Source organism: Stomoxys calcitrans, chromosome 4 (genome assembly GCF_963082655.1).
Source record: "Stomoxys calcitrans chromosome 4, idStoCalc2.1, whole genome shotgun sequence".
Lineage (NCBI taxonomy): Eukaryota > Metazoa > Arthropoda > Insecta > Diptera > Muscidae > Stomoxys > Stomoxys calcitrans.
In genome coordinates, this window is record NC_081555.1 from 139,070,266 (window position 1) to 139,098,116 (window position 27,851).

Below are 27,851 nucleotides of genomic sequence, written 5' to 3' on the forward strand. Positions count from 1 at the left end.
TATTTGTACTCTCTACCATAGGTACACTAATTTCGTCATTCTGTTTGTAACACCTCGAAATATGCGTCTAAGACCCCATAAAGTACATAAATTTTTAATCGCCATGACATTTTAAGTCGATCTTGCCATGTCCGTACGTCTCCCCGTCCGTCTGTCTGTCGAAAGCACGCTAACTTCGAAGGAGTAAAACTAAGCGCTTGAAATTTTGAATAAATATTTTTATTAGTGTAGGTCTGTTGGGATTGTAAATGGGCCAAATCGGTCCATGTTTTGATATAGCTGTTATATAAACCGATCTTTGGTTTTGACTTCTTGAGCCTCTAGAGGGCACAATTCTTGTCCGATTTGACTGAAATTTTGCAAGGCGATATTCGTAATGGCTTCCAAGAATTGTGCTAAGTATGGTTCAAATCGGTCCATGTTTTGATATAGCTGCCATATAAACCGATCATGGGTCTTGATTTTTTGAGTCGCTAGAGGGCGCAATTCTCATCCGATTTGGCTGAAATTTTGCATGAGGTGTTTTGTCATTACTTCCAATAACTGTGTTAAGTATGGCTCAAATCGGTACATAAGCTGATATAGCTGCCATATAAACCGATCTGGGATTTTGACTTCTTGAGCCTGTAGAGGGCGCAATTCTCATCCGATTTGGCAGAAATTTTGCACAACGGCTTCTCTCATGAACTTCAACATTCGTGTCGAATATGGTCTGAATGGATCTATAGCTTAATACAGCTCCCCTGTAAACCGATCTCCCGATTTTGATTTCTGAGCCACTATAAGAAGCATTTCTTATCCGAATGGACTGATATAAAATGTTCAGCATTTAATTCATTTATGGTCCGAATCGGACTATAACCTGCTATATCTCCAATAGCATAACAGTTCATATTCAATATTCTTTGTTTGCCTAAAAAGAGATACCGCGCAAAGAACTCGACAAATGCGATCCATGGTGGAGGGTATATAAGGTTCGGCCCGGCCGAATTTAGAACGAATTTACTGGTTAGAATTCTAAACAATATAATGTCAAAAGGTTAATTTTAAAATTCTTTGAATTAATATTTGATACCATAAAAATAATTTCGTATTTTTTTTAAATAATTGTTTTTTTTTACTAAGTTTTAATTGCAATTTTTTAAATTTATTCTTATTTTGAGAAGCTCGCTAAAATTTGTTTTATTAGTTTCAACAACCTAAAATGCAATTTTCTATCCTTGAATACATTTTATTGACAACAACGCCCCCCTCTGCCCCAGTCCAATCACTGATCCTTTTTCTCCTTCTGTGGATTTTATCTATGTTTTGTTTTTTTTTTTTTTTGCTGTATTTTAAGTCTTAATTTATTGCTTTTTTACAATGTTCTACAAATGTTTTCATTAAGGGTTTTTTTTTGGTTCGTTCCTTTGTTGATTGTTTTGTTTGTTTTTCTTTAGCATTGGTTATACTGGGATTTTGCTTGATTTTGTTGTTGCTTGTCGTTTTTTCTGTTCATTGTTATTGAAGTCTTGAACTATTTTATCGCTTTCGGTCATACAATCAACATTTGCCAGCACGGCGACCAAGAGCGACCACTACAAAGGCTGCCACTACCACTGTTCTATGACAACATTGCCACCATTTCAAATGGAAGACATGCCTATTTCACAAACAAACACACAAACACACTCACACATGCTAGTAGAAGAGTAGAAAGGACATCAGCTTCGGTGGCAAGCAACAGCAAGGCTGTCATAGAATCACTACACGTTTGTATACAGCAACAACAACAACAAACGTAACGAAACGAAACGAGTAGTAGTAAACTTTGTTTTATGGCCTCCACTTCACTTGATAAAATCACTTTTAATTTAAATGCAAATTTGTTTGATTTTTAAAAAAGTTCCTTCCTTTCTATTTTTTTTTTCTTTCATTCACTGGTATTTCTTTTTTATGATGTGATTCATGTTTTTGTTGTGCCCTATGCTGTATGGCAATTTTTTTCTCGGTCTGGCAAAGGCTCATATCAAAGGACTGTTGTCCTCTCTCTCACCCCGCGTAGAATGGAAAAAGAGTATAAAAAATATTGTTCATATTTTTTATACAACATCTTCCTAGTTACAACTATAAAAAAGGGAATTTAAAGCTAAAATTTATTTAAAATCTTTAGTGTTAGTAAAAATTTTTTAAGTGCAGAAATTTGTCATATTTCTGGTAAAGTTTTCTTAGAGGGTCTGGACCACAAATGTTTATTTGCTATTCAATAAAATATTTCTTCAATAGAAAGAATTTTTCCTCCATACACCCATACTACCCATGATTTTTTTCAGTGTATTGGGTCCACGTATAATCTTTTTCTTTTTTCCTCACTTTTAAAAAAAATCTGTATTGTATTGTAAATCAATTAGCGAACTTGATGGAAACGATGGAAACCTTTTGGTAGGAAGTCAGTAAACTGAAATAACAAATCCAATAGCCAAACTATTTTAGTGGCTATTGTGGGGAGGGAAAATGCTCTGAGCTGTGCTGTGTTACAGAGGTTTCTCGTTTCCACAAATTTTTTCCTTTTTAATTATCGAATTTATTAGAGTGTAAACCATTGAAAAACTAAATCAATTGAAACATCAACGGTGTTCATGGATTTTTATGGATGGAATTTAGAAAACCACCTTTTTCTTTTCATACATGTGATCCTAGTTAGGGCGTGGAAATTCCAAACATATATGTAGATGTGTGTGAAAACAATATTCCTCTTATTTTTGAATAATGAAAGCAAATGGCTTTTAGGGCATCGAAGAAGAGATGAAAATTGTGCCAACGTTTTCCAATCAAGTGGATGCTAGTTTCTCACATGATTGCCATAGAATAATACGTTCATTTTTGCACGAATGCAGGAACAATTTTTGCTAAATTGGCATTGAGTTGAATCCAGTCGAAGGCGTTTAGAAATAGAAAAATTAGAACTAAAGATCTAGTCAAAATTTAACCCATTAGGGCATAGTGTCCGTTTTAACGGACGTTTTTATACCCACCACCATTTGACGGGTTATATTAATCTAGTCATTCAGTTTGTAACATTTCGAAACATATGTCTAAGACCCCATAAAGCATATATATAGTATATATGTGTATATATATATATATATATATATATATATATATATATATATATATATATATATATATATATATATATATATATATCATCTCGCCGTTCTGAGTCGAACTAGCCATGTCCGTCCGTCCGTCTATCGAAATCACAATAACGCTTGAACGCGTAAAGATAGCCGCTTGAAATTTTGTACGCATACTTCATATTGATGTAGGTCGTTAAGGATTGCAAACGGACCATATCGGTTCAGATATAGATATAGCTATCATATAAACCGATCTCCCGATTTGACTTCTTGAGCCCTTACAAGCCGCAATTTTTGTCTGAAATGTTGCATGTAGCATTCTGTTATGATTTCCAACAACTTTGTCAAGTATGATCCAAATCAGTCTAAAACCTGATATAGCTCCCATATAAGCCGATCTCTCAGTTTGACTTCGTGAGTCCTTACAAGCCGCAATTTTTGTGCGATTTGGCTCAACTTTTGCATATAGTGTTCTGTTTCGACTTTCAACAACTGTGCTTAGTACGGTCCAAATCGATCTTTAACCTGATATGGCTCCCATAGAAACCTCTCTCCCGATTTGACTTCTTGAGCCCTTGCAAGCCGTAATTTTTGTCGGATTTAGCTGACATTTTGTATGCAGTGTTTTGTTATGACTTCCATATCATTCTGCAACCTGATATAGCTCTCTTTTAAACCGGCCTCTCAATTAGCCTTGTTCGGTTCCTAGAAGCTTTAATATTTGCTAGTTTGACAGAAGTTCGGTATGTAGAATAAAATTATGCCCCTCAACTACATTTATTTTGTAAAAATTTTTAGCAAAATCTATGGTGGTAGGGTCCCAAGATTCGGCCTGCCCGAACTTAGTACGCTTTTACTTGTTTTTTATTACGTTACATGTAAATTTATATGAATATTTTGAAAAACCATAAAAGCCATAAATGAGCTTCGTCTCAGACTGACCATTAAGTGGGAGAAGCATGCGATGAACTTTCTTAACTTCTTTCTTGAATCTGAAATTTTTACAGATTGTGTTAGTTGGTTTGGAATGAGCAATAGGCTATATAATTTGTTGATATCGGAAGGAGGCGGACCCTAGCCTAAAAGCTGTCTCACCACAAAAAACACCCCCGAATAGAAAAATTTTTGGCCATGGTAATATGGGCTTCAAAAGAATGGTTTTTGGAAGTAGAACATGAATTTGGGAACCAAATTCCTGGGTGTGCACTACACTTCCAAAATATTCCCAAAGGCGGGCTCCTAGACTCTTAGCGCCAGGATGAGCTTCTGAGGTGTTTTGGGGGTGGGCGGCCAAGTAGACACTTGATCCCAAAAATAGATATAAGTTTCGTGCTATACATTCAACAGGGGCAAACATCTCACATATCAATGAGTGCAGTCCGATTCAATTTTAAGCTCAATGATAAGGGACCCCCATTTTATAACCGAGTCCGAACGGCATGCCGAACATGCAACACCTGTTTGGAGAGAAGTTTTAACATGGCAAAGTACCTCACAAATGTTGCCAGCATTAGGAGGGTAAAATCAGCGCTGAAATTTTTTTCTGATGTTCTCGCCAGGATTCAAAACCCAGTCGGTCCTTAGCGGAATTTTTATGGGCGAAAGTTGCATTTGCCCTACTTTCAAATACCTTTCATTTGAATCCCATATTGTATGCCCAGTCTGTATTCCTGTTTTGAAGGGGTTTTGCGGAATGGCGGCCCCCAAATAATAGGCGCACAGACAGGCGGACAGACAGACGGACAGACTGACGGACAGACAGACGAACAGACTGACGGACAGACAGACGTCAGACAGACAGACGGACAGACAAACAGACGGACAGACACACAGACGGACAGACAAACAAAAGGACAGACAGACGGACGGACAGACAGACAGACAGACGGACGGACAGACAGACGGACGGACAGACAGGCAGACAGACAGACGGACAGACAAACAAAAGGACAGACAGTCGGATAGGCGAAAGCACAGACGCACAGACAGACGGACATAGCTAAATCGAATCAGAAAGTGATTCTAAATCGATCGGTATACTTTTCAATGGGTCTAACTCTCTTCCTTCTGGGTGTTACAAACAAATGCACAAATTTAAAATACCTTGTACAACAGTAGCGGTGTAGGGTATAAAAACATAAAGAAGAAAGACTCATAAACAAGTAAAAAGGCGTAAAGTTCGGCCGGGCACCGAACCTCGGGTACCTCGGGTGCATCTGGTACCACCTTTCGTCATAATCCGGTGAAAAATTCTTAATTTATGCCCCCATAGCAGCTATATCGAAATATGAACCTATTTGGACAAATTCGGCACGGACATTGAGTGGTCTCTTAAGTACTAGTCATTGTTCAGTTTTGTAGAACAAAATATTAGTCTTTTTGGCAGCCATTTCCAAATATAGACCGATCTGAAACACATACGACACAGATGTCGAAAAGCCTAACGTAAGCACTTTGTCAAGTTTCAGCGGAATCGGATTATAAATGTGCCTTTTATGAGGCCAAGACTTTAAATCGAAAGATCGGTCTGTATGGCAGCTATATCCAAACCTTGACCGATCTGAGGCAAATTGAAGAGGGATGTCGAAGAGTCTAACACTACATACTGTCCCAAATTTGGCGACATCGGAAAATAAATGCGCCTTTTATGGGCCCAAAATCCTAAACCGAGAGATCGGTCTTTATGGCAGCTATATCCAAATCTGGACCTATCTTAGACATTATTCCAAATTTCGGCTACATCGGACAATAAATGCGCTATATCCTAGTCTGGACCGATCTGAACCAAATTGAAAAAACATGTCGAAGGGCCTTACACAACTCACTGTCCCAAATTTTTGCAAAATCGGGCAATAAATGCGCCTTTTATGAGCCGAGAGATCGGCTATATCGCAGCTATATTCAAATCGGGACCGATCTGAGCCAAATTGAAGAAGGATGTCGAATGGCCTAATACATCTCACTGTTCCAAATTTCAGCGAAATCGGATATAAATGTGGTTTTCATTGGGCCAAAATTTTTCAATCAGATTTTAAGCTTTTAAATTGAGTTTTTTGTGGGTACGACGGTGCCGAAACACCTAAGGTCACTATTTATATCAGATTCGTCATAACTTCGTCATCTTTATTGGTAAACATTTTCTTTTGGTTGGATCTACTTTCAATGATTTGAGTTCCATGCTGTCCTAATCGGCGTAAAATGTCATTGGGGCCAAATTTTTCAATCAGATTTTAAGCTTTAATACCTTTCCCTGACATCCACATTGTCCCAATCGTTTTATATGTATGGGAAATTGGTGTATTTCTTGGGTGGAAGTTTGTTTTTAGGAAACATTTCATTGAAATGTTGGGCTTTATAAGAAATCCTTGTACCCTAACCATTTTTGCTTTCATTATTATATTTATTTATATTTTTAAGTGCCAAAAATCGGATTAAGAAGCCTTCCACCTCTTTTCAATAACAATTTTCATGTTTTTGAATAAAATAAAAATTTCCCTTTTTGTTGAATTTAAGTACATGGGGTTGTATGAGTGCTACAATTAAAATATTAATTATACAACCCAAATCACCTTTGACCCTAGGAATGTCAGCATAATTAAAAATGCCATTCAAAACTCTTGACCGTTTTCAGGATTAGATAGAAAGCAAAAAGTACCGTTTCTTAAAAGCCAACAGGATATGCTCTTTCTTCTTCAGTTGTGATTAGACGACTTTGAGTTTTTTCTTTGCATTGCTTATGAAATTAGCTTTATTAGCTTTGATTTACCTAATCCTTGACTTAATTCCCTAAGAGGATTTAATCCTTTTACACAATTCTTTCATTGGGGCTTTTGCTGTAGGTAGTCTTTCCTTCATTTCCAAGCTTCATGCTTGATGGCCCTGATGCAAATGAACAATCAACCTTTATGTCGATGTTTGATTTGCTTTGTTTTTATCATGCCCCTCGGTAGTTGTAGTTGGTCTGCCATTAAATCGGCTTATGGATTTTGCTTCTTAGTTACTTTAGTAATAAATTTATGTATATACAGACTGTTAGTATGTACATAGATATTTATAAACATGTTGGACTTTGTCATAGTTGTGGTCTTCTTAAGTTTGTTTTTGTTGTTTGCTAGTTGTAGTAGTGGCAGTAGTTAAGTTTTGTTTGATTTGTTTGGTTGGCTTCCCTGCTTAACTGAAATCGGCTTAAAACTGTCATATAGTTATATACATGATGTTTATGGTTGCATCGTTAGTGTCCTTTTGTAGTAAGCGGATGAAATGGTGACACCATGGGTCAAAAGGGTAATACATAGACCAAGAACATACTTTCTTCGGTGTGTGTGTGTGTGTTTGTGTTTACATATGTTTGTTTTTGTTGTTGTTCTCTGTATTGTGTTGCTGTTTTAAGGTGATTTTACGCGTATAAACATTTTATAATTAAACCCCAACTAGTTGACATTTTTTTTTTTTTGGAATGTTTTCTCATTGTTTTATAAAACATAGTTTGTCAACTAAACACATGAAGAGGGTTGCTTGGGGCCCATGATGCTATGGCGTGTTATTTTCCTTATACCCATTTTTGACTGGGGGCAAACATATATTTTACATTATTTAAATATGGTTTCTTTCACCTTTAGTGAATTTAGTAGTCTCCTGTGTAATAATTGAGAAGGATAAAGTGAAAGTGTTTTCATGTTTTTAAAAGTACAATAATGTTGGTTGCTAACCTTTGGAATATCATAATTTCTTATTTATTTTTATACCCTCCATCATATGATGGGGGGGTATACTAATTTCGTCATTCCGTTTGCAACACCTCGAAATATGCGTCTAAGACTCCATAAAGTATATATATATATATTCTTAGTCGTCATGACATTTTAAGTCGATCTAGATATGTCCGTCCGTCTGTTGAAAGCACGCTAACTTTCGAAGGAGTAAAGCTAAGTGCTTGAAATTTTGCATAAATAATACTTCTTATTAGTGTAGGTCGGTTAGGATTCTAAATGGGACAAATCGGTCCATGTTTTGATATAACTGCTATATAAAACGATCTTGGGTCTTGACTTCTTGAGCTTCTAGAGGGCGCAATTCTTATATGGCTTGGCTTAAATGTAGCACGTGGTGTTTTGGTATCCCACAACTGTGCCAAATAGGGTTTAAATCGGTTGATAATCTGATATATAAACCGATCTCCCGATTAAACTTTAGAGCCTCTGGAGGGCGTAATTCCTATCCGATTTTTGTATGACGTGTTTTGTTATGACTTCCAACAACTGTGCTAAGTTTGGCTCAAATCAGTCCATAACTTGATATAGCTGCCATATAAACCGATCTTGGGTCTTGACTTCTTGAGCTTCTAAAGAGCACAATTCTTATCCGATTTCGTCAAAATTTTGCATGACGTGTTTTAATTTCACTTCCAACAACTCTGCCAAGTGTGGTCCAAATCAGTCCATATCCTTATATAGCCGCCATCTAAACCGACCCCCCCATAAGATTTCTTGGGCTTCTAGATTTTGAATATGACGTTTTGGTATGACTTCCAACAACTGTTCCAAGTATGGTTCAAATCGGTATATACTCTGATATAGCTGCCATAAAAACCGATCTCCCAGTTTGACTTTTTGAGCCTCGGGAGGGCGCCATTATTACTCGGCAAATCGAGTAATAATGGCGGTGGTTTTGGAGGTGGTGTTTTTCTATGAATGGTGTTTTTCTGTTCCATGTATGGTCCAAATCGGTATAAAATCTGATATAGCTGCCATATAAACCGATCTCCCAGTTTGACTTTTTCAGCCTCTGGAGGGCGCCATTATAACTCGATTTGCCTGTAGTTTTGGAGGTGGTGTTTTTCTATGAATGGTGTTTTTATACCCACCACCGACGGAATGACAAAATATTCATTTTGTCATTCCGTTTGCAACACATCGAAATATCCATTTCCGACCCTATAAAGTATATATATTCTTGATCATCGTAAAAATCTAAGACGATCTAGACATGTCCGTCCGTCTGTCTGTTGAAATCACGCTAGAGTCTTCAAAAAATAGAGATATTGAGATGAAACTTTGCACAGATTCTTTTTTTGTCCATAAGCAGGTTAAGTTCGAAGATGGGCTATATCGGACTATATCTTGACCGATATAGACCGATCCGCCGATTTAGGGTCTAAGGCCAATAAAAGCCACATTTATTATCCGATTTTGCTGAAATTTGGGACAGTGAGTTGTGTTAGGCCCTTCGACATCCTCCCTCAATTTGGCTCAGATCGGTCCAGATTTAGATATAGCTGCCATATAGACCGATCCTCCGATTAAGGGTCTTAGACCCATAAAAGCTACATTTATTATCCGATTTTGCTGAAATTTGAGACAGTGAGTTGTGTTAGGCCCTCCGACGTCCTCCATCAATTTGGCTCAGATCGGTTAAGATTTGGAAATAGCTGCCATATAGACCGATCCTCCGATTTGGGGTATTGGGCCATTAAGAGGCGCATTTATTGTCCGATGTCGCCGAAATTCGGGACAGTAAGTTAAGTTAAGCCCCTTGACATACCTCTGCAATATCGCACAGATCGGTCTAGATTTGGATATAGCTGCCATATAGACCGATCTCTCGGTTTAGGTTTTGGGGCCATAAAAAGCGCATTTATTGTCCGATGTTGCCGAAATTTGGGACAAAGAGTTAAGTTAAGCCCCTCCACATATTTCTGCTATGGGACATAAGGTATGAGTTTTGCACCGGATTTTGACGAAAGGTGGTTTACATATATACCCGAGGTGGTGGGTATCCAAAGTTCGGCCTGGCCGAACTTAACGCCTTTTTACTTGTTCTATTTGAAAAAGTCATTCAAAGAACTTGACAAGGGCGTTCCATGGTAGAGGGTATAGCACGCTTTTACTTGTTTTGTTTCCTTTTTATATCCAACACCGTTCGATAGGGGATATATTGATTTAGTCATTCCGTTTGCAATGCATCGAAATATCAATTTCCGACCCTACAAGAATATATATTTTAAACAGTTGGTTATTTTTAAGCCCCCGACATTTTACCTAAGTATGGTTCAGATCAGACTATATTTAGATATAGCTGCCATATAGACCGATCTGCCGATAAAAGATCTGCAGCCCATTAAAGCTTTATTTTATATCCAATTTCGCTGAAATTTAAAGCAGTGGATAATTTTAGACCTACTAACATCTGACCTAAATATGGTTCAGATCGGGATATATTTAGATATAGCTGCTATACAGACAGTTCTCCCGATAAAAGGTCTGAAGCCCATAAAAACCCTAATTATTACCCGATTTCGCTGAAATTTTAAACAGTGGGTAGTTTTAGGCTCATCGACATTAGCCCCAAATATGGTTTGGATCGGGCTATATTTAGATATAGCTTCCATATAGACCGATCTCCCGATAAAGGGTCTGAAGCCCATAAAAGCATTATTTGTTATCCAATTTCACTGAAATTTGAAACAGTGAGTGGTTTTAGGCCTACCAACATCTGACCCAAATGTGGTAAAAATAGGACTGTATTTAGATATAGCTGTCATATAGACCGATATGCCGGTTAAGGGTCTGAAGCTCATAAAAGCTTTATTTATTCCCCGATTTTGTTGAAATTTTAAATACAAATGTCCGTGCCGAATTTGGGAGGTTATGCAATTTTCATCGGATTGTGACGAAAGGGGATTTACATATATACCCGAGGTGGTGGGCATCCAAAGTGCGGCCCGGCCGAACTTAATGCCTTTTTACTTGTTATTATTATGATTTTGTGCTTTAAATTTAATAATACTACGTTTTTGTGAGCTATAAGAGATTTATACGAGATAGAGAGTAATAGGGTGAGACAATCAACCAACTGCTGCAGCCATAGAAGTAGCATGCTTTATGTCTTTTCGTTTTCAATAGCAATACAAGCAATATACCAAATGTCATATGAAATGCACATGGCCACATCTACACATAGCCTTACCTTAACTAACAAACAAACAAAATGCTCAAAAAAATTGTATTTTCACATGTATTCCTTGTACCGCATATGTATTAAAATACTACCACCGAGTCAAACAAGTAAAAAAAAATTAAGAAATCTACACACCATGTCGTTCTAAAGTAGAAATTGTTTTCCACTCCAAACCATAGTAGAGTCACAGTGCCACACAACATTGAAAATAAATGTAAAACCACTATCACCACTACTACTACAACTTCTGCCACTACTTCTGCCTGTGTCTCCAGACTCCAAGACGATGATGATAACGATGCTACTGCTGTTGTAGTTGCAGAGCAATAAAATTACAATTTCCTGCTATTTTAGTGCATTTTTCTTTTTTGTTGAAGCAAATTGAGGAAAACCCCGCAACTTTGTTTCGTTTTTATACCCTCCACCATAAGATGGGGGGTATACTAATATCGTCATTCTGTTTGTAACTACTCGAAATATTCGTCTGAGACCCCATAAAGTATATATATTCTTGATCGTCGCGACATTTTATGTCGATCTAGCCATGTCCGTCCGTCTGTCCGTCCGTCCGTCCGTCCGTCCGTCCGTCCGTCCGTCCGTCCGTCCGTCCGTCCGTCTGTCTGTCGAAAGCACGCTAACTTCCGAAGGAGTAAAGCTAGCCGCTTGAAATTTTGCACAAATACTTCTTATTAGTGTAGGTCGGTTGGTATTGTAAATGGGCCATATCGGTCCATGTTTTGATATAGCTGCCATATAAACCGATCTTGGGTCTTGACTTCTTGAGCCTCTAGAGTGCGCAATTCTTATCCGATTGGAATTAAATTTTGCACGACGTGTTTTGTTATGGTATCCAACAACTGTGCCAAGTATGGTTTAAATCGGTCCATAACCTTATATAGCTGCCATATAAACCGATCTTGGGTCTTGACTTCTTGAGCCTCTAGAGGGCGCAATTCTTATCCGATTGGAATGAAATTTTGCACGACGTGTTTGGTTATGATATCCAACAACTGTGCCAAGTATAGTTCAAATCGGTCCATAACCTGATATAGCTGCCATATAAACCGATCTTGGGTCTTGACTTCTTGAGCCCCTAGAATGCGCAATTCTTATCCGATTAAAATGAAATTTTGCACGACGTGTTTTGTTATGATATCCAACAACTTCGCCAAGTATGGTTCAAATCGGTTCATAACCTGATATAGCTGCCATATAAACCGATCTTGGATCTTGACTTCTTGAGCCTCTAGAGGTCGCAATTATTATCCGATTTGCCTGAAATTATGTACTACGGAACCTCTCATGACCATCAACATAGGTGTTTATTATGATCTGAATCGGTCTGTAGCCCGATACAGCTCCCATATAAATCGATGTCTCTATTTTACTTCTTGAGCCCCCAAAGGGCGCAATTCTTATTCGAATTGTCTGAAATTTTACACAGGTCTCCAACATGTAATAATATAATAATAGCAGAGCAAATCTTTTCTTATATCCTTTTTTGCCTAAGAAGAGATGCCGGGAAAAGAACTCGGCAAATGCGATCCATGGTGGAGGGTATGTAAGATTCGGCCCGGCCGAACTTAGCACGCTTTTACTTGTTTTTTTTTTTTTTTTTGTATGGCGTATGAAGTTATTAAAGCCAACTCTCTAGTTGCTGTTGCCGTTTTCGTTTTTGTATTTGTTTACTTTGTCTACAGGATTGTATAATACACTAAATACCTAGGATATAGACTGAGAAACCCAAAACCTCAAAAAAAACCTAGAAAAAGCAATAATAAATTCTTTATAGCAAGACACAAAAAACTTGAAGAGCAAACCATTTCTATTTATCTTCTGCATTGACCACAAACCAAATAATAGTGAAACGGATGTATTAAAATAATAGAACAGCTTGTAGCTAGTGGTGCAAAAAAGTTGATATTTGTTTAAAAGCCAGATATTTGTTATTTTTCGCAAATATCTTTCCATAGTCAACAAATATATAAACAATCCATATGTATGTTCATCTTCGAACAATATCAGCGCAGAGGTTGGCCTGTCCACCTGTGACGCCGATTGCCTTGGCTTGAATCCTGGCGGGAACATCGGAAAACATGAAAAGTGGAAAGAAAGAAAACAATGCTGGCGACATTTTTGAGTTACTAATTGTCGCACTACAGCTCGCCGTTCAGACATCTTCAGGCTATAAAAGGGAGACCCCTTATCATTGAGCTTAAACTTGAATTGGACAGCACTCATTGATATGTAAGAAATTTGCCCCTGTTCCTTAATGGATTGTTAATGGGCAAATTTTCATTTGCTTTAGGCAAACAATTTGTTGTGCACCATTTAGAATTGACCCCTTATGTTTCTCAAACGAAATAGTCGCCACATGCCCAGTTTTGCCGAAGAAACAGGCGACCATTTGTTCCGTAGTACTTCTTCCATGAACAACTTTCATCAGATTTGACTTGGAAGAACCACAAAGTCGATTTTTCTCTTGTTACGGGCTCCCACGAATTCCCGACTTAAATTTCTTCTCCCCAAAGCGGTGTCGCACTGCAGCACGCTGTTCGCACTCGGCTATAAAAAAGGAGATCCCTTATCCTTGAACTTAACCTTGAAAGGGACAGCGCTCATTGATATGTGAGAAGTTTGCCCCTGTGCCGTACTGGAGTGTTCATGGCCAAATTTGAATTTGCTTCATTCAATCGAATTGTGGTGTACCACAACGAATTGACCTCCAATGTTGCTCAAACAGAATAGTCGCCACATGTCCAGTTTTGCCGAAAACACAGGCGACTATTTGCTTCGAAGTGCTCCATCCATGAGCAACTTTCTTTGGATTTGACTTGTCTTAGAAGAACCACATGGTCTATTGTTGTCTTGTAACGGGCTCACACGAATTCCTTCTTCTCAAAGAGGTGTCCACTGCAGCACGCTGTTCGCACTCGGCTATAAAAAGGGGGACCTCTTATCATGGAGCTTAACTTGAATGGGACAGCACTCATTGATATGTGAGAAGTTTGCCCCTATTCCTTAATGGAATGTTCATCGGGAAATTTGCTTGCTTCAGGCGCACAAATTGTCGTGTACCACTCAGAATTGACCTTCTATGTCGCTCAATCGGATTTGTCACCACATGCCCAGTTTTGCCGAAGAAACAGGCGACCATTTGCTTCAAAGTGCTTCCATGATCCACTTTCATTGGATTTGACTTGGAAGAACCACATGGCCGATTGTTGTCTTGTTATTGGCCCACACGAATAACTGACTTAGAAATTTCTTTTTTGAGGTTACTTTTTATACCCTCCACCATAGGAAGGGGAGTGTACTCATTTCGTCATTCCGTTTGTAACACATCGAAATATTGATATGAGACCCTACAAAGTATATATATATCTTGATCGTCTTGACATCCTTAGTCGATTTAGCCCTGCTCGTCTGTCTTCCGTTCGTCCGTCTGTCCGCCCGTCGTAAGCATGTCAACTTTCCAAGGAATAAAGCAAGCCGCTAGAAATTTTGCTCGAATACTTCCCAGAAGTGTGACTCGGTTGGAATTATAAATGGGCTGTATTGGTCCATGCTGTGATATAGCTGCCATAGAAACCGATCCAGGATCTTGACTTCTTGGGCCTCTAGAGGGCGCAATTTTCCTCCGATCTGGTCAAGTATGGCTCAAATCGCTTCATAATCTGACATGCAAATTTTGCCCATGAACTAAGGAACAGGGGCAAACTTCTCACATATCAATGAGTGCAGTCCAATTCAAGTTTAAGTTCAATGATAAGAGGCCTCCTTTTTATAGCCGAGTCCGAACGCAGTGCGACACCTCTTTGGAGAGAAGTTTTACATGGCATAGTACCTCACAAATGTTGCCAGCATCAGGAGGGGAAAACCTCCGCTGAAATTTTTTCTGATGGTATTGCCAGGAATCGAACCCAGGAGTTCAGCGTTGGTGGCCTCCCATAACCTGACATAGCTCCCTTATAAACCGATTTCGAATCTTGACTTCTTGAGCAGCTAGAGGGCGCAATTATCACCCAATTCGGCTGAAATGCACGAAGTTTCAGCTCGACCATAAACAACTGTGCCACGTATGGCCTAAATCGCTTCATTACCTGATTTAGCTCCCATATAAACCGATTTTGGATCTTGTCTTCTTGAGCCGCTAGAGGGCGTAATTTTTTTTTTTTGTTGCAATTTTACATGCAGTGTTTTTGTTTGACAGTCAACAGTTGTGCCAGGTATGGTCTAAATCGGTTAATTACCTGATATATCTCCATATAAACCGATCTCGGATCTTTACTTCTTGAGCCGCTTAAGGCACAATTATTATCCTATTTGAAATTTTGCATGCAGTGTTTTTGTTCGACCATCAACAGCTGTGCCAAGTATGGTCTAAATCCGGCTTAGATTTTCCCTGAAGTGGTTTGATTTGACTACCAACAACTGTGCTAAGTATGGTCGTAATCGGTTCACCACCTGATATAGCTCCCATATGACTTCTTAAGCCGCTAGAGGGCGCAATTATTATCCTATTTGAAATTTTGCGTGCAGTGTTTTGGTTCGACCATCAGCAGCTGTGACAAGTATGGTCTAAATCCGTTTATCACCTGATATGGCTCCCATATAGGCCGATTTTGGATCATGACGTCTTGAGCCTCTTAAGGACGCAATTCTCATCCGATTTGACGGAAATTTTATTTTTTTCAATTTTTTTCTTTTTTTTTTTGCTTTCAACAACTGTGCCAAGTATGCTCTTAATCGGTTCACAACCTGATATAGCTCAATTTCTGATCTTGACTTCTTGAGCCACTAAAGGGCGCAAGTATTTCCCGATTTGGCTGAAACTTAGCATGAAATGTTTTAGTTTGACCATCAACACCTTTGATGGTCTAACCATGACGACTTAAAATGTAATGACGATCAAGTATGTACAAGCATACTGTATCAGGTTTTGGACAAATATTTCGAAGTGTTACAAATGGAATGACGAAACTAATATACCCCCATTTGATCGTCCCATGCCATATATATCTTTCATCCGATATGGCTTTTTAAGGCTGTAGATGCCACAATTTTGGTCCAATCTTTACAAAATTTGGCATGAGGTGTTTATTCCAACGTCCTCATATGTGTGCAAAATTTCGTCAAAATCGGTTCAGATTTAGATATAGCTCCCATATATAACTTTCATCCGATATGACTTTTTAAGGCTATAACAGCCACAATTTTGGTAGGATCTTAACAAAATTTGGCATGAGGTGTTTAATCCAACGTCCTAATATGTGTGCAAAATTTCGTCAAAATCGGTTCAGATTTAGATACCCCTCCCATATATATCTTTCATCCGATATGATCTTTTAAGGCTGTAGAAGCCACAAATTTGGTCCGATTTTTACAAATTTTGGCATGAGGTCTTTAATCCAACGTCCTCATATGTGTGCAAAATTTCATCAAAATCGGTTCAGATTTAGATATAGCCCCCATATATAACTTTCATTCGATATGGCCTTTTAAAGCGGTAGAAGCCATAATTTTGGTCCGATCTTTACAAATTTTGCCATGATGTGCTTTATTTGACGTCTGCATATGTGTGCAAAATTGTATCAAAATCGGTGCACATTTAGATATAGCACCCATATATAACTTTTATCCGATATGGAGTTTAAAGCTGTAGCAGCCACAATTTTGATCCAATCTTAACCAAATTTGGCATGAGGTGCTTTATTTCATGTCTGCATATGTGTGCAAAATTTTATAAAAATCGGTTCAGATTTAGATATACCTTCCATATATATGTTTTAGCAGATTTGGACTTTAAAGGCTGTAGCAGGCACAATTTTGGCCCGATTTCTACAAAATTTAGCGTGAGTTATTTTATTTAAAGTCCCAATGCAAGTGCAAAGTTTCATATAAATCGGCCCAGATTAAGATATAGCTCCCATACAAATCTTTTGTTCGATATAGTCTTTTAAGGCTGTAGGAGCCACTATTTTAGTCCGATTTTTACAATATGTTGTACGAGGTATTTTAATTTGACGTCTTAATACGTGTGCAAAATTTCAGATTTAGATTTAGATGTCGGTCCCTGGTATGTCTTTCATCCCAAAATCACTTTAGCCTGTAGAAACCACAATTTTCGTATGATTTAGCATGAGACGTTTTATTTAACGTTCCAATACATGGACAAAATTTCATTAAAATTGGTCTTGGTTAAGATATAGCTCCAATGTATATATATATCTTCCGATATGGATTTTTAAGGCACTAAGAACCAAAATTTTGGTCACACCTTTACAATATAGAGTGTGAGTTGTTCTATTCGAAGTCCCAGTATGTGTCATCAAAATTGGCACAGATTTCGATATAACTCCCATATAATCTTTTATCCGATATGGACTTTTAAAGAGGTGGAAATCCAATATTTGTTGTCCTATCGAAGGAAAGTCTTACAAGATTCTATTTGATATTTCAATGGGTATCAAAATTAAAGTCTGACTAGATTTCGAGATAAGTTCTACATAAAATAAGTTCTACGTACACCAGGTGATGTAGGGTATTAAATTTTTTTTTATAATTTTTAATTTTTAATTTATTTTATTTCTAAAGTTAAAAATCTCTGCCGCTTTTTCGTCGGAGTGTATTTAAGTTCTCCTAAAATTAAATTTTATCAACAAAACTTTTAGTAAAACCAAATTTGTTGTTTAATTTTTATTTGCTGCTAGCCATGGTGCCGTATAATCGATGCGAACTCAATTAAATATAACGTATACGCTACCCATACCTGACAGACCAGACAAATAGACAGCTACCAAACGTATTGCTTTCGACATTTTAATTAGCTTTCGAATTGTGGTTAAGGGGAAACTATTTCGCAGATATTTCTATTATAGTGCATATTTTTCCTATATTTTGATTTGAAATGATAGGTACTAATTGTGATTTTTTTTCCAAAATTTCTCTTTAGGTATTATACGATGGCAAACTATCGAATGCCATTGTATTCATGTATAATCCTGTAGCTACCGATGGCCAACTATGTTTGCAATCAGCACCCAAGGGAAATGTATCATACTTTGTACATACACCACATGCACTTATGTTACAAGTAAGTATGGGAAAAAATTATGAATTGTTCCGAAAAAATAATAAAGAGATTTATAGAAACTCTTTTAAGTTATCTCAAATTAAAAACTTGTGACCATTTTGCCAACTTTATTTCACTTTTTTGGCAATTTTTATTTCCCTCTTTTGGGAAATTTGAATAGTTTAACTCGAAATTAAATTTCATTGCACATTTTGCCAACTTTTTCCTAGTTCAACTTAAACATTATGCTGTATTCTGCCGTAAAGATTTCAGCATACAAACCAAAACACAAACTTGTAGATGTTTTACTTTTTTTTCTTCTTCAAAAAGTTCCACCACATGTCGTTGTGGTACAAAGTGTGCAAACATTATTAAAATTCTAGACTCCACAAAGAAAAACAAAGAAAATTTCCAAGAAAAAAAAAAACGAAACGGTGCAATGCAGCACTGTTAACATTTTTCCTCTTAGCCATTCGACGTCTCCGGAGTATAAACCATTTCTTTATATTTGCCTTTGACGTTGGCTTTCTTCGAAAATATTTCCTCTGCTAGGCAAAACTCTTGGTGTAGTCGTGTTTTAGACTTTAGTTAAACTTTTTGCGGTTTTTTTGTCCCTTGGAAATATTTTCTTGCTCTACCTACTAAACATAACCTCCCCAAGGAGCTACTTAGGGATAAGAGTACTTGTTTGTTAATTTTTTTTTTTTTTGCTTAAAGAAAGAAAAACTTAAAAACCGCCAAAAAAGAATTTGAATAAATCTTAACTTAAGTATCCTTTTTTTCTCTTTCTCAAAATTCTTGTTTTTTTCTTTCCTTCTCTTTCTGGCAGGATGTTAAGGCTGTTGTTACACATTCCATACACTGTACATTGAATTCAATTGGTGGCATACAAGTCCTGTTTCCACTCTTCTCACAATTGGATATGGCCCATGAGGGTATTAGCGATATAAAACGTGATCCAACGCTTTGGTAAGTACATCTTCTATCCTTTTTTTTTTGCCATTGTACTTGTTCTTGTTTATTTTCTATCTCTAAGTTTCTTCGAGTGTCTGTATTTTTTCACTTTACGACCCATACATGTCGACTCTTTAGCGATTTTCAAGTCGAAACTTTTTTACTTGAAAGTTTGAAAAATATTATGATGATCATCATCATCATCATAATGAACATCATTATGATCTTTGAAGATTATGATGTTGCTTTGTGGTCGTTGGTGGTTAAGATAAGAATCGTCAAAAGTTATATGATGATACTTTCTTATTACCCAAGTTTCTCAAGTTTTATGTTTGTTGGAGTTGTTGTATAAAATACTGCCAGCTCTTTTTTGGAAGAGCAGAGAACAGCAGAACTTGTCGAATTGTTCAGTAGTTTGGAAAGTTTTTCCTTGATGGCATTGGTCATTTGTGGATGGGAATATGAGTGGCATTAATTGAATAAAAATTAATCACTATTGGTTGGGAGAAATCAAAAACAGATATGAGCTTTTCCAAAACGATGGTAATAGCGAATACTTTTTCAATCATATAGAAGACAAATGAATTTTGATGAAATATAAATGAACGATCAAAACAGGATACCTTTCTCCATAGGGCTGTACTCATTTCGAGATTCCGTTTGCAAATCATTGAATAAGAAAGTTGGTATACTCCAAACGGATATAACAACAAACAAGTAATCAAAGGCAAAAGTCGGACAGGGTCGACTATATAATACCCCACACTTACCCTATAAGTTGTTGTTGTTGTAGTAGCAGCGTGTGGTACACTGAGGCGACAGTCCTTGCCGATGAAGGAATTCATCGGGTCAATCCGGTACATACAACCGGCTGCCATGGGATTGTACCCTTTAAGTACAAAGTGGGAGCAGAACCCATTTTAATGGACCTCGGTTGAGGTTTTCAGTTGGATTATAAAACAATCCGTATCAAATTTCGAGCAAATGCGTTTAAATTATAATAACTACTGCTCTTTAAGTGCATATAGGGCGATGTATATATGTACGAGGGTTGCCGTTTTTATTTCGGGATTAGAGAACAAACACCAATATTATCACTTTATTGTTTTTCAAAATATTCCCCATTAAGATCAACACACTTTTTTATGCGTTCGAATCAATTGGCGAAGCACTTTTGCCACTCCGACTGAGGTATCTCCAAAACATGCATTCTGAACGCATCAACAGCTTCTTCAGGTGTCTAAAAACGTTGCCCACTCATTTTATTTTTTACATACGGGAACAAAAGGAAGTCATTCGGTGCCATGTCAGGACTATATGGCGGATGACTCATTAAATCGATGTTTTAAGTGCTCAAAAATGCAGTTGTTTAAGCCGATGTGTGAGAGCTCGCATTGTCGTGGAGAAGAGTGATCCGTCTTCGGGGATTGATTTTCCTGATTTCTTGGAAGGCAACTGGTAAACAAATGGTTGTGTACCACTCAGAATTGACTGTCCTGCGTTGTTCTAGTGGAAAAATTACGAAATGTCCACTTTTTCCGAAAAAAACAGGCGATCATTCGCTTGGTGCGCGAGCAACTTTTGTTAGATTTGGCTCGCCTTGAAACAGCCATACACTCGACTGCTCTTTTCTTTTGGGATCACACGCATAAATCCACGATTCATCACCTGTCACGATGTCATACGCGTGTTTCGAAACAGCACGATCGTATTTTTGGAGCATATCTTTCGACCAATCGATACGAGCCTTTTTTATTGAGCGATTGACAAATTTTGTGGGATCCAACCTGAACAAATTTTTTTTGACGGTCACAAATTCATGCAAATATTCATGAAATCTAATGCCTAAGGTTGTCTCAATCTCACGATAGGTCACATGGCAATGTGGCAATATCAGTTGACGCACAGCATCAATATTTTTTGGAATAACAACTGATTTTGGACGGCCTTCATGAAATTCGTCTTGGAGTGAAGTACGACCTCGATTGAATTCATCATACCATGGATAAACACTCGTCCTCGATGGAGCTTCATCGCCAAAAGTTGGAATAAGTTCATCGATGCATTCGAGTTAACCAAGTTTATTGACGGTAGTCCTCTGGCCTTCACCGCCAAATCGTCTGCCCTTTCACTCCCCCTTACTCCGTTATGGGCCGGCACCCAAACTATGCGGATTTTACCATCCTCAGAGAAGGCGCTTCTTACGCTGCAAGACTGTTCGTGACCATCATGGTTGTTACTGCCCTAATGGCAATTTTACTGTCCGCAAAGATGTTCACACTCAAAATCCTCGCGTTTGCACCACAACACCTCACGCATCCCGTGATCGTCCGGATATCCGACTGTAGAACCGTATTATGGTCAGGCAGTCTAAAGCAGATGTCAGTCCCTGGGTTCTCAATGCAGACCCACTATGTCCTCTAGCTTTGATCCATCCATGTAACTTGATCTTCTAGATGGCAATACTAGGGTTCCGTCAATCCCATCATCAAAGGGGATCGACTTACATTATTGCAATATTAGTCCAAACCGGTTCTGGTGTAAATTGCAAAAGCAATTCCACTAAGGAACAGGGGCTAACTTCTCACATAGCAATGATCGCAGTGCGAGACCTCCATAGTACCTCAAAAATGTTGCCAGCATTAGGAGGGGAAAACCACCGCTGAAAATTTTTCTTTTTTCTGATGGTGATGGATGATATAGCATAAATTTTTGTACCCACTACCGTAGGATGGGGTATACTTATCTAATCATTCGGTATATAACACCTCGAAATATTAATCTAAGAGCCTATAAAGTATATATATTCGTGATCATCTCGACATTCTAATTCGATCTATGTCCGTCCGTCTGCCAAAATCACGATAGCGGTTGAACGCGTAAAGCTAGCCGCTTGAAATTTTGCACACATACTTCTTTTTGATGTGGGTCGTTGGGGATTACAAACAGGCCTTATCGGTTAAGATTGGGATATAGCCCCCATATAAGCCTATCCTCCGATAGGACTTCTTTAGCCCCTATTGAGTGCAATTCTCTTCTGACTTGGCTGAAATTTTGCAAAATTACTTCTACTACGACCTTCAACGCTTGTGTTAAGTATGGTCAAATTCGATGCATAACCTTACATAGCTGCCATATAAACCGATGTTGTACTTTTTCTCCATAGCAGTCCACCAAACTACTGAGGTCTAAGTAAGTATTGGTCTAATCACGCTCCTGTAGAGCCATTGGAATATTCTCGGATTCAGGCCCCATTTCGAGCCTACGGCAAGTCTACATAGCGCCCAACATCTGTGAGCCTTCTCAGTACGCTCATGAATTTGACACTTCCAATTCAGTTTCCTGTCCAAGATCACACCTAAGTATTTGACCTTGTTAGATATCGAAATCGTCTTATTGAGGAAACATGGTGCGTTGAATTGGCCCACCTTCATCTTCCTCGTGAACAGGCATATTTCACTCTTCTCTGTGTTTACATTGAGAGCTCTGAGTCTAGCCCAGTCATATGCCATATGACTGGACTGTAGCAGTGAAAGTCGGGTGATAGATATATATGGGACCAAGATATAGCTGAAACTGAATCGAATTCTATCAAATTCATCAGTAATGTCGAAACATAAGAGACTTCCTTGTGTAAAATTTCGTAAGAATCGATTTACAAACGATGATATAAGTGCAGTATTAGTCCAAATCGGACGAATATATATATTGGGTTGCCCAAAAAGTAATTGCGGATTTTTTAAAAGAAAGTAAATGCATTTTTAATAAAACTTAGAATGAACTTTAATTAAATACACTTTTTTACACTTTTTTTCTAAAACAAGCTAAAAGTAACAGCTGATAACTGACAGAAAAAAGAATGCAATTACAGAGTCACAAGCTGTGAAAAAATTTGTCAACGCCGACTATATGAAAAATCGGCAATTACTTTTTGAGCAATCCAATATATTTATATTGCAGCTATATCCAAATCTGAACCGATTTATTTCCAATTTCAATAGGCTTCGTCTCTAGGCCAAAGAAGATGCCTGTGTCAAATTTGAAAACAATCGGTTGAAATTGTGACCTGTATTTTGTTTACAAATCAGCATAGACAGACAGACGGACAGACAAATGGGCATAGCTAAATCGAATCAGAAAATGATTCTGAGTCGATCGGTATACTTATCAATGGGTCTAGCACTCTTCCTTCTGGATTTTACAAACAAATGCACTAAGTTATAATGCCCTGTACCACAGTACTGGTGTATGGTATAAAAGTGGACGACTTTCGACAAGACAATTTTCATTGAATGCATAACTTTTTGTTTAACTTATATTCTTCGTCCATTTTAAGTCAATCCAAATATCATTAGGATAGCTCTTTCCTAACTCGAGCTTGAATTTTCTACACCTATTTTTTAGTATTGGAAGCCACCGTAGCGCAGAGGTTAGCATGTCCGCCTATGACGCTGAACGCCTAGGTTCAAACCATGCGAGACCCTCAGAAAAAAGAAAAATTTTCAGTGGTGGTTTTCCCCTCCTAATGCTGGCAACATTTGAGAGGTACTATGCCATGTAAAAGAGGTGTCGCACTGCGGCACGCCGTTCGGACTCGGTTATAAAAGAAGGCCGCTTATCATTGGGCTTAAAACTTGAATCGGACTGCACTCATTGATATGTGAGAAGTTTGCCCCTGCTCCTTAGTGGAATGTTCATGGGCCAAATTTGTTTTTTTTTTGTATTTTATTTTTGAGTATTTCTCTTCCCATTCGTCTTTAATGGGTTAATTAATATTTTTCAGTTTATACAAATATTTACTTACTTCATTTATTGAAAAGATTTTAATCATACACAGCAATGGCAAATAATTCTGTTGTTCATCAATGAACATGTGTATCCAATTAAACTATAATTAGTTTTACCACATGCTGGTAAATAAAGAAAAAAAAACAAATTCAAAGAACTCTCATTAATACAAAAATATAACATTGACCAAGTTCAATTAAAATTAAACGCAAAGCCTTAGGTTCATTGCACACAATAAATTAACACGCAAAATAAAATGTGCGGATATTAAATATTTGACTTTTTAAGATTTAATTAAAAATATTTCATTGCAATTTCATACAATTTTTTAAATGGACTACAGAGTAGTTAATAAAAAATCACAATTTTGCTACATTTATTACAGTTCCAAACTGCTGGGCTTTATTTGTGAGTTGGTTGAAACCTCACAGACGGTGCAGCAGCATATGATACAGAATCGTGGCTTCTTGGTCATATCGTTTATGCTTCAGCGTTCATCGCGTGAACATCTCACACTGGAGGTGTTGGGATCGTTTCTGAATCTAACCAAATACTTGGTGACATGTCTATCGGCCAACAGTGATTTACTGCTCAAACAGGTAAGACAAACGTAACCCTTTATGAATGTTTATAATCAACGAAAAGAGAAAGTATGTCTTGATTGGCTTTTATTATAAAAAATTTTTATGAAAAAAAAAAAGAAATTTAAAATTTTTTTTGGCTAAACTAAATTTTTTAAAGTTATTTTTTCTTATCGATTAAAATAAATTCGAATAAAAAATAAACAGCATGTTTCTCCACATATGAGTGTGTAGTGTTTGACAAAATTGAATTAAATGAAACAGACATATAAAATGCATGACAATGTTTTTTTTTTCCATAATTCTTTACGCCCCCTCCACAATGTTGGTTTTTTTTCTAAAAAATTTTCAATGATTTTGAATAATGTGATCAATTGAATTTACTGAATTCTTGTTGTTTTCTTTTTTCCGTTGTTGTTGTTTTTTTTTTTTTTTATTTAATCTCTTTGATATGATGAACAATTTGCCTTACCACAAACACACGTACACAATCAACCAATACAACCAAAACCTACTAAACCAACCAACTAAAATAACCAACCAACCAACCAACCAATCAATCAACCAACCAACTAACCAACACACAGTTAAACTTGGGCTTACGATATCCCTTTAAAAGAGTAAATGATTTTTCTCAATGTTTTTTGCGAAATAGTTTTGTCATATTTTTTACTATAGACATAATAGATGTGTGCGTACTCCATAACTACATACATGCTAAAAATTTGTTTTTAGTTCTTCAAGGCGTATGAGTGATTTTTGCATACTCATATATGCTAGAGCATAATTGTTAATACTTATGCGCCCCATAGTACCGCATTGTACATTTTCAATTAATGCTATTTCATGACTGGGGATTAATTAATTTTATGATGGGAATTATACTAAAAAATAAAAAAGTGTAGTAATTTTTTTCTGTATATCGTAAGGGACAAAACAAAATTAGTATTGTTTTTAATATGTTACTAAGAATATCTTTGCTATTTACCCAATCTATGGGCTATCTCATCATCAAATTTGTTAAAATTAATGTGTATATAATAAATAATAGATTTTTAGAATTAAACGTTTTCGAAGGGGAAATTATTTTTGTGATTGGATGGGGACAAACTCAATAGCGCTACTGTTAAATCAAAACTTTGACTTAATACCATGATAAAACAATTTTTTGTATATTGAATTTAGTTTTTGTTATTTTTAAGTTTTTATATCAACCACCATAGGATGGGGGTATACTAATCGAGTCATTCCCTTTGTTACATCTCGAAATATTCGTCTAAGATCCCATAAAGTATATGTATTCTTGTCTGTCTCGACATTCTGAGTCGATCTAGCCATGAACGTCCGTCCGTCCGTTTGTCGAAATGACGATAAGGGTCGAACGCGTAAAGTTAGCCGCTTGAAATTTTGCGCAGATACTTACTATCGATGTAGGTCATTGGGGATTACAAATGGGTCATATCGGTTTAGATTTAGATATAGCTCCCTTATAGACCGATCTCCCGATTTGTCTTCTTGAGCCCCTGCAAGCCGCAATTTTTATCCAAATTGGCTGAAATTTTGCAAGAGGTGTTCTGTTATGACTTCGAACAACTGTGTCCAGTACTGTCTAAATCGGTCTATAACCTGATATAGCTCCCATATGAACCGATCAGTCTATTTGATATCTTGAGCCCTTACAAGCCACAACTTTCATCCCATTTGGCTAAAATTTTACACAAAGTATTGTGTTATGACTTCCAACAACTGTGCCAAGCATCGTTCAAATCGGTCTATAATCTGATATAGTTCCCATATAGGCCGATCTTCCGATTTGACTTCTTGAGCCCCTGCAAGCCGCAATTTTTGTCCGATTTGGCTGAAATTTTGCACATAGTGTTCTGTTATGACGTTCAACAACTGTGCCAAGCATGGTTCAAATCGGTGTACAACCTGATATAGCTTCCATATAGACCGATCACCCGATTTGACTTCTTGAGTCCCTGCAAGCCGCAATTTTTTTCCTATTTGGCTGAAATTTTGCACGCGGTGTTCTGTTTTGACTTCCAACAACTATGCCAAGCATGATTCAAATCGGTCTATAACCTGATATAGCTCCCATATAGACCGATCTCCCGATTTGACTTCTTGAGCCCCTGCAAGGCGCAATTTTTATCCGATTTGGCTGAAATTTTGCACGCGATGTTCTGTTATGATGTTAAACAACTATGCCAAGTACGGTCCTGCGGTGTTCTGTTATGACTTCCAACAACAGTGCCAAGCATAGTTCAAATCGGTCCATAACCTGATATAGCTCCAACATAAACCGATCTCCTGATTTGACTTCTTGAGCCCCTGGAAGCCTCAATTTTCATCCGATTTGGCTGAAATTTTGCATGCGGTGTTCTGTTATGACTTCCAACAACTGTGCCAAGCACGGTCCAAATCGGTCCATAACCTGATATATCTATTATAACTTCCAACGACTGTGTCCAGTACGGTCCAAATCGGTCTATAACCTGATATAGCTCCCATATGAACCGATCAGTCTATTTGATTTCTTGAGCCCTTACAAGCCACAACTTTCTTCCCATTTGGCTAAAATTTTGCACAAAGTATTGTTTTATGACTTCCAACAACTATGCCAAGCGCGGTCCAAATCGCCCTATAACCTGATATAGCTCCCGTATAAACCGATCACCCGATTTGACTTCTTGAGTCCTTATAAACCGCAATTTTTGTCAGATTTGGATGAAATTTTGCAAGCAGTGTTCTATTACAACTTCTAATAACTGTGGCAAATACAGTCCAAATATGTCCATAACCTGATATAGCTTCATTGGAACCGGTCTCTCGATCATCCTTGTTCGGTTCCTAGAAGCTTTCATTTTTGCTGGTTTGGCAGAAGTTTGGTATGTAGAATAAAATGGTGCCCTACAACTAAATTTATTTTGTATACACTTTTTTTGCAGAATCCATGGTTGTGTGTTCCCAAGATGCAGCACGGTCGAACTTAGCACACTTTTACTCGTTTTTTGCTTATTATACCCACCACCGAAGGATGGGAGTATATTCATTTTGTCATTCCTTTTGCAACACATCGAAATATCCATTTCCGACCCTATAAAGTATTTTTGATCAGCTTAAAAATCTAAGACAATCTAGTCATGTCCGTCCGCCTGTCGGTTAAAATCACGCTACAGTCTTTAGAAATAGATATATTGAACTTAAATTTTGCATATATTCTTTTTTGTCCATAAGCAGGTCAAGTTCGAAGATGGGCTTTATCAGACTATATCTTGATATAGCCCCCATATAGACCGATCCGGCGATTTAAGGTCTTAGGCCCATAAAAGTCACATTTATTATACGATTTTGTTGAAATTTGGGACAGTGAGT

General features: G+C 37.4%; 1 protein-coding gene across 6 annotated transcripts in view; it reads left to right on the forward strand.

Annotated features, from left to right (window-relative positions):
* LOC106083452 (neurobeachin) overlaps positions 1 to 27,851 on the forward strand; it is a 414,708-nt gene that overhangs the window by 260,479 nt on the left and 126,378 nt on the right. For all 6 annotated transcript variants that reach the window (XM_013246475.2, XM_059367989.1, XM_059367990.1 and 3 more), the window contains 3 exons: positions 18,031 to 18,171; positions 18,980 to 19,119; positions 24,278 to 24,491. In XM_013246475.2, the coding sequence (XP_013101929.2) occupies positions 18,031 to 18,171; positions 18,980 to 19,119; positions 24,278 to 24,491 (495 nt within the window). The remainder of the gene's footprint in view (positions 1 to 18,030; positions 18,172 to 18,979; positions 19,120 to 24,277; positions 24,492 to 27,851) is intronic.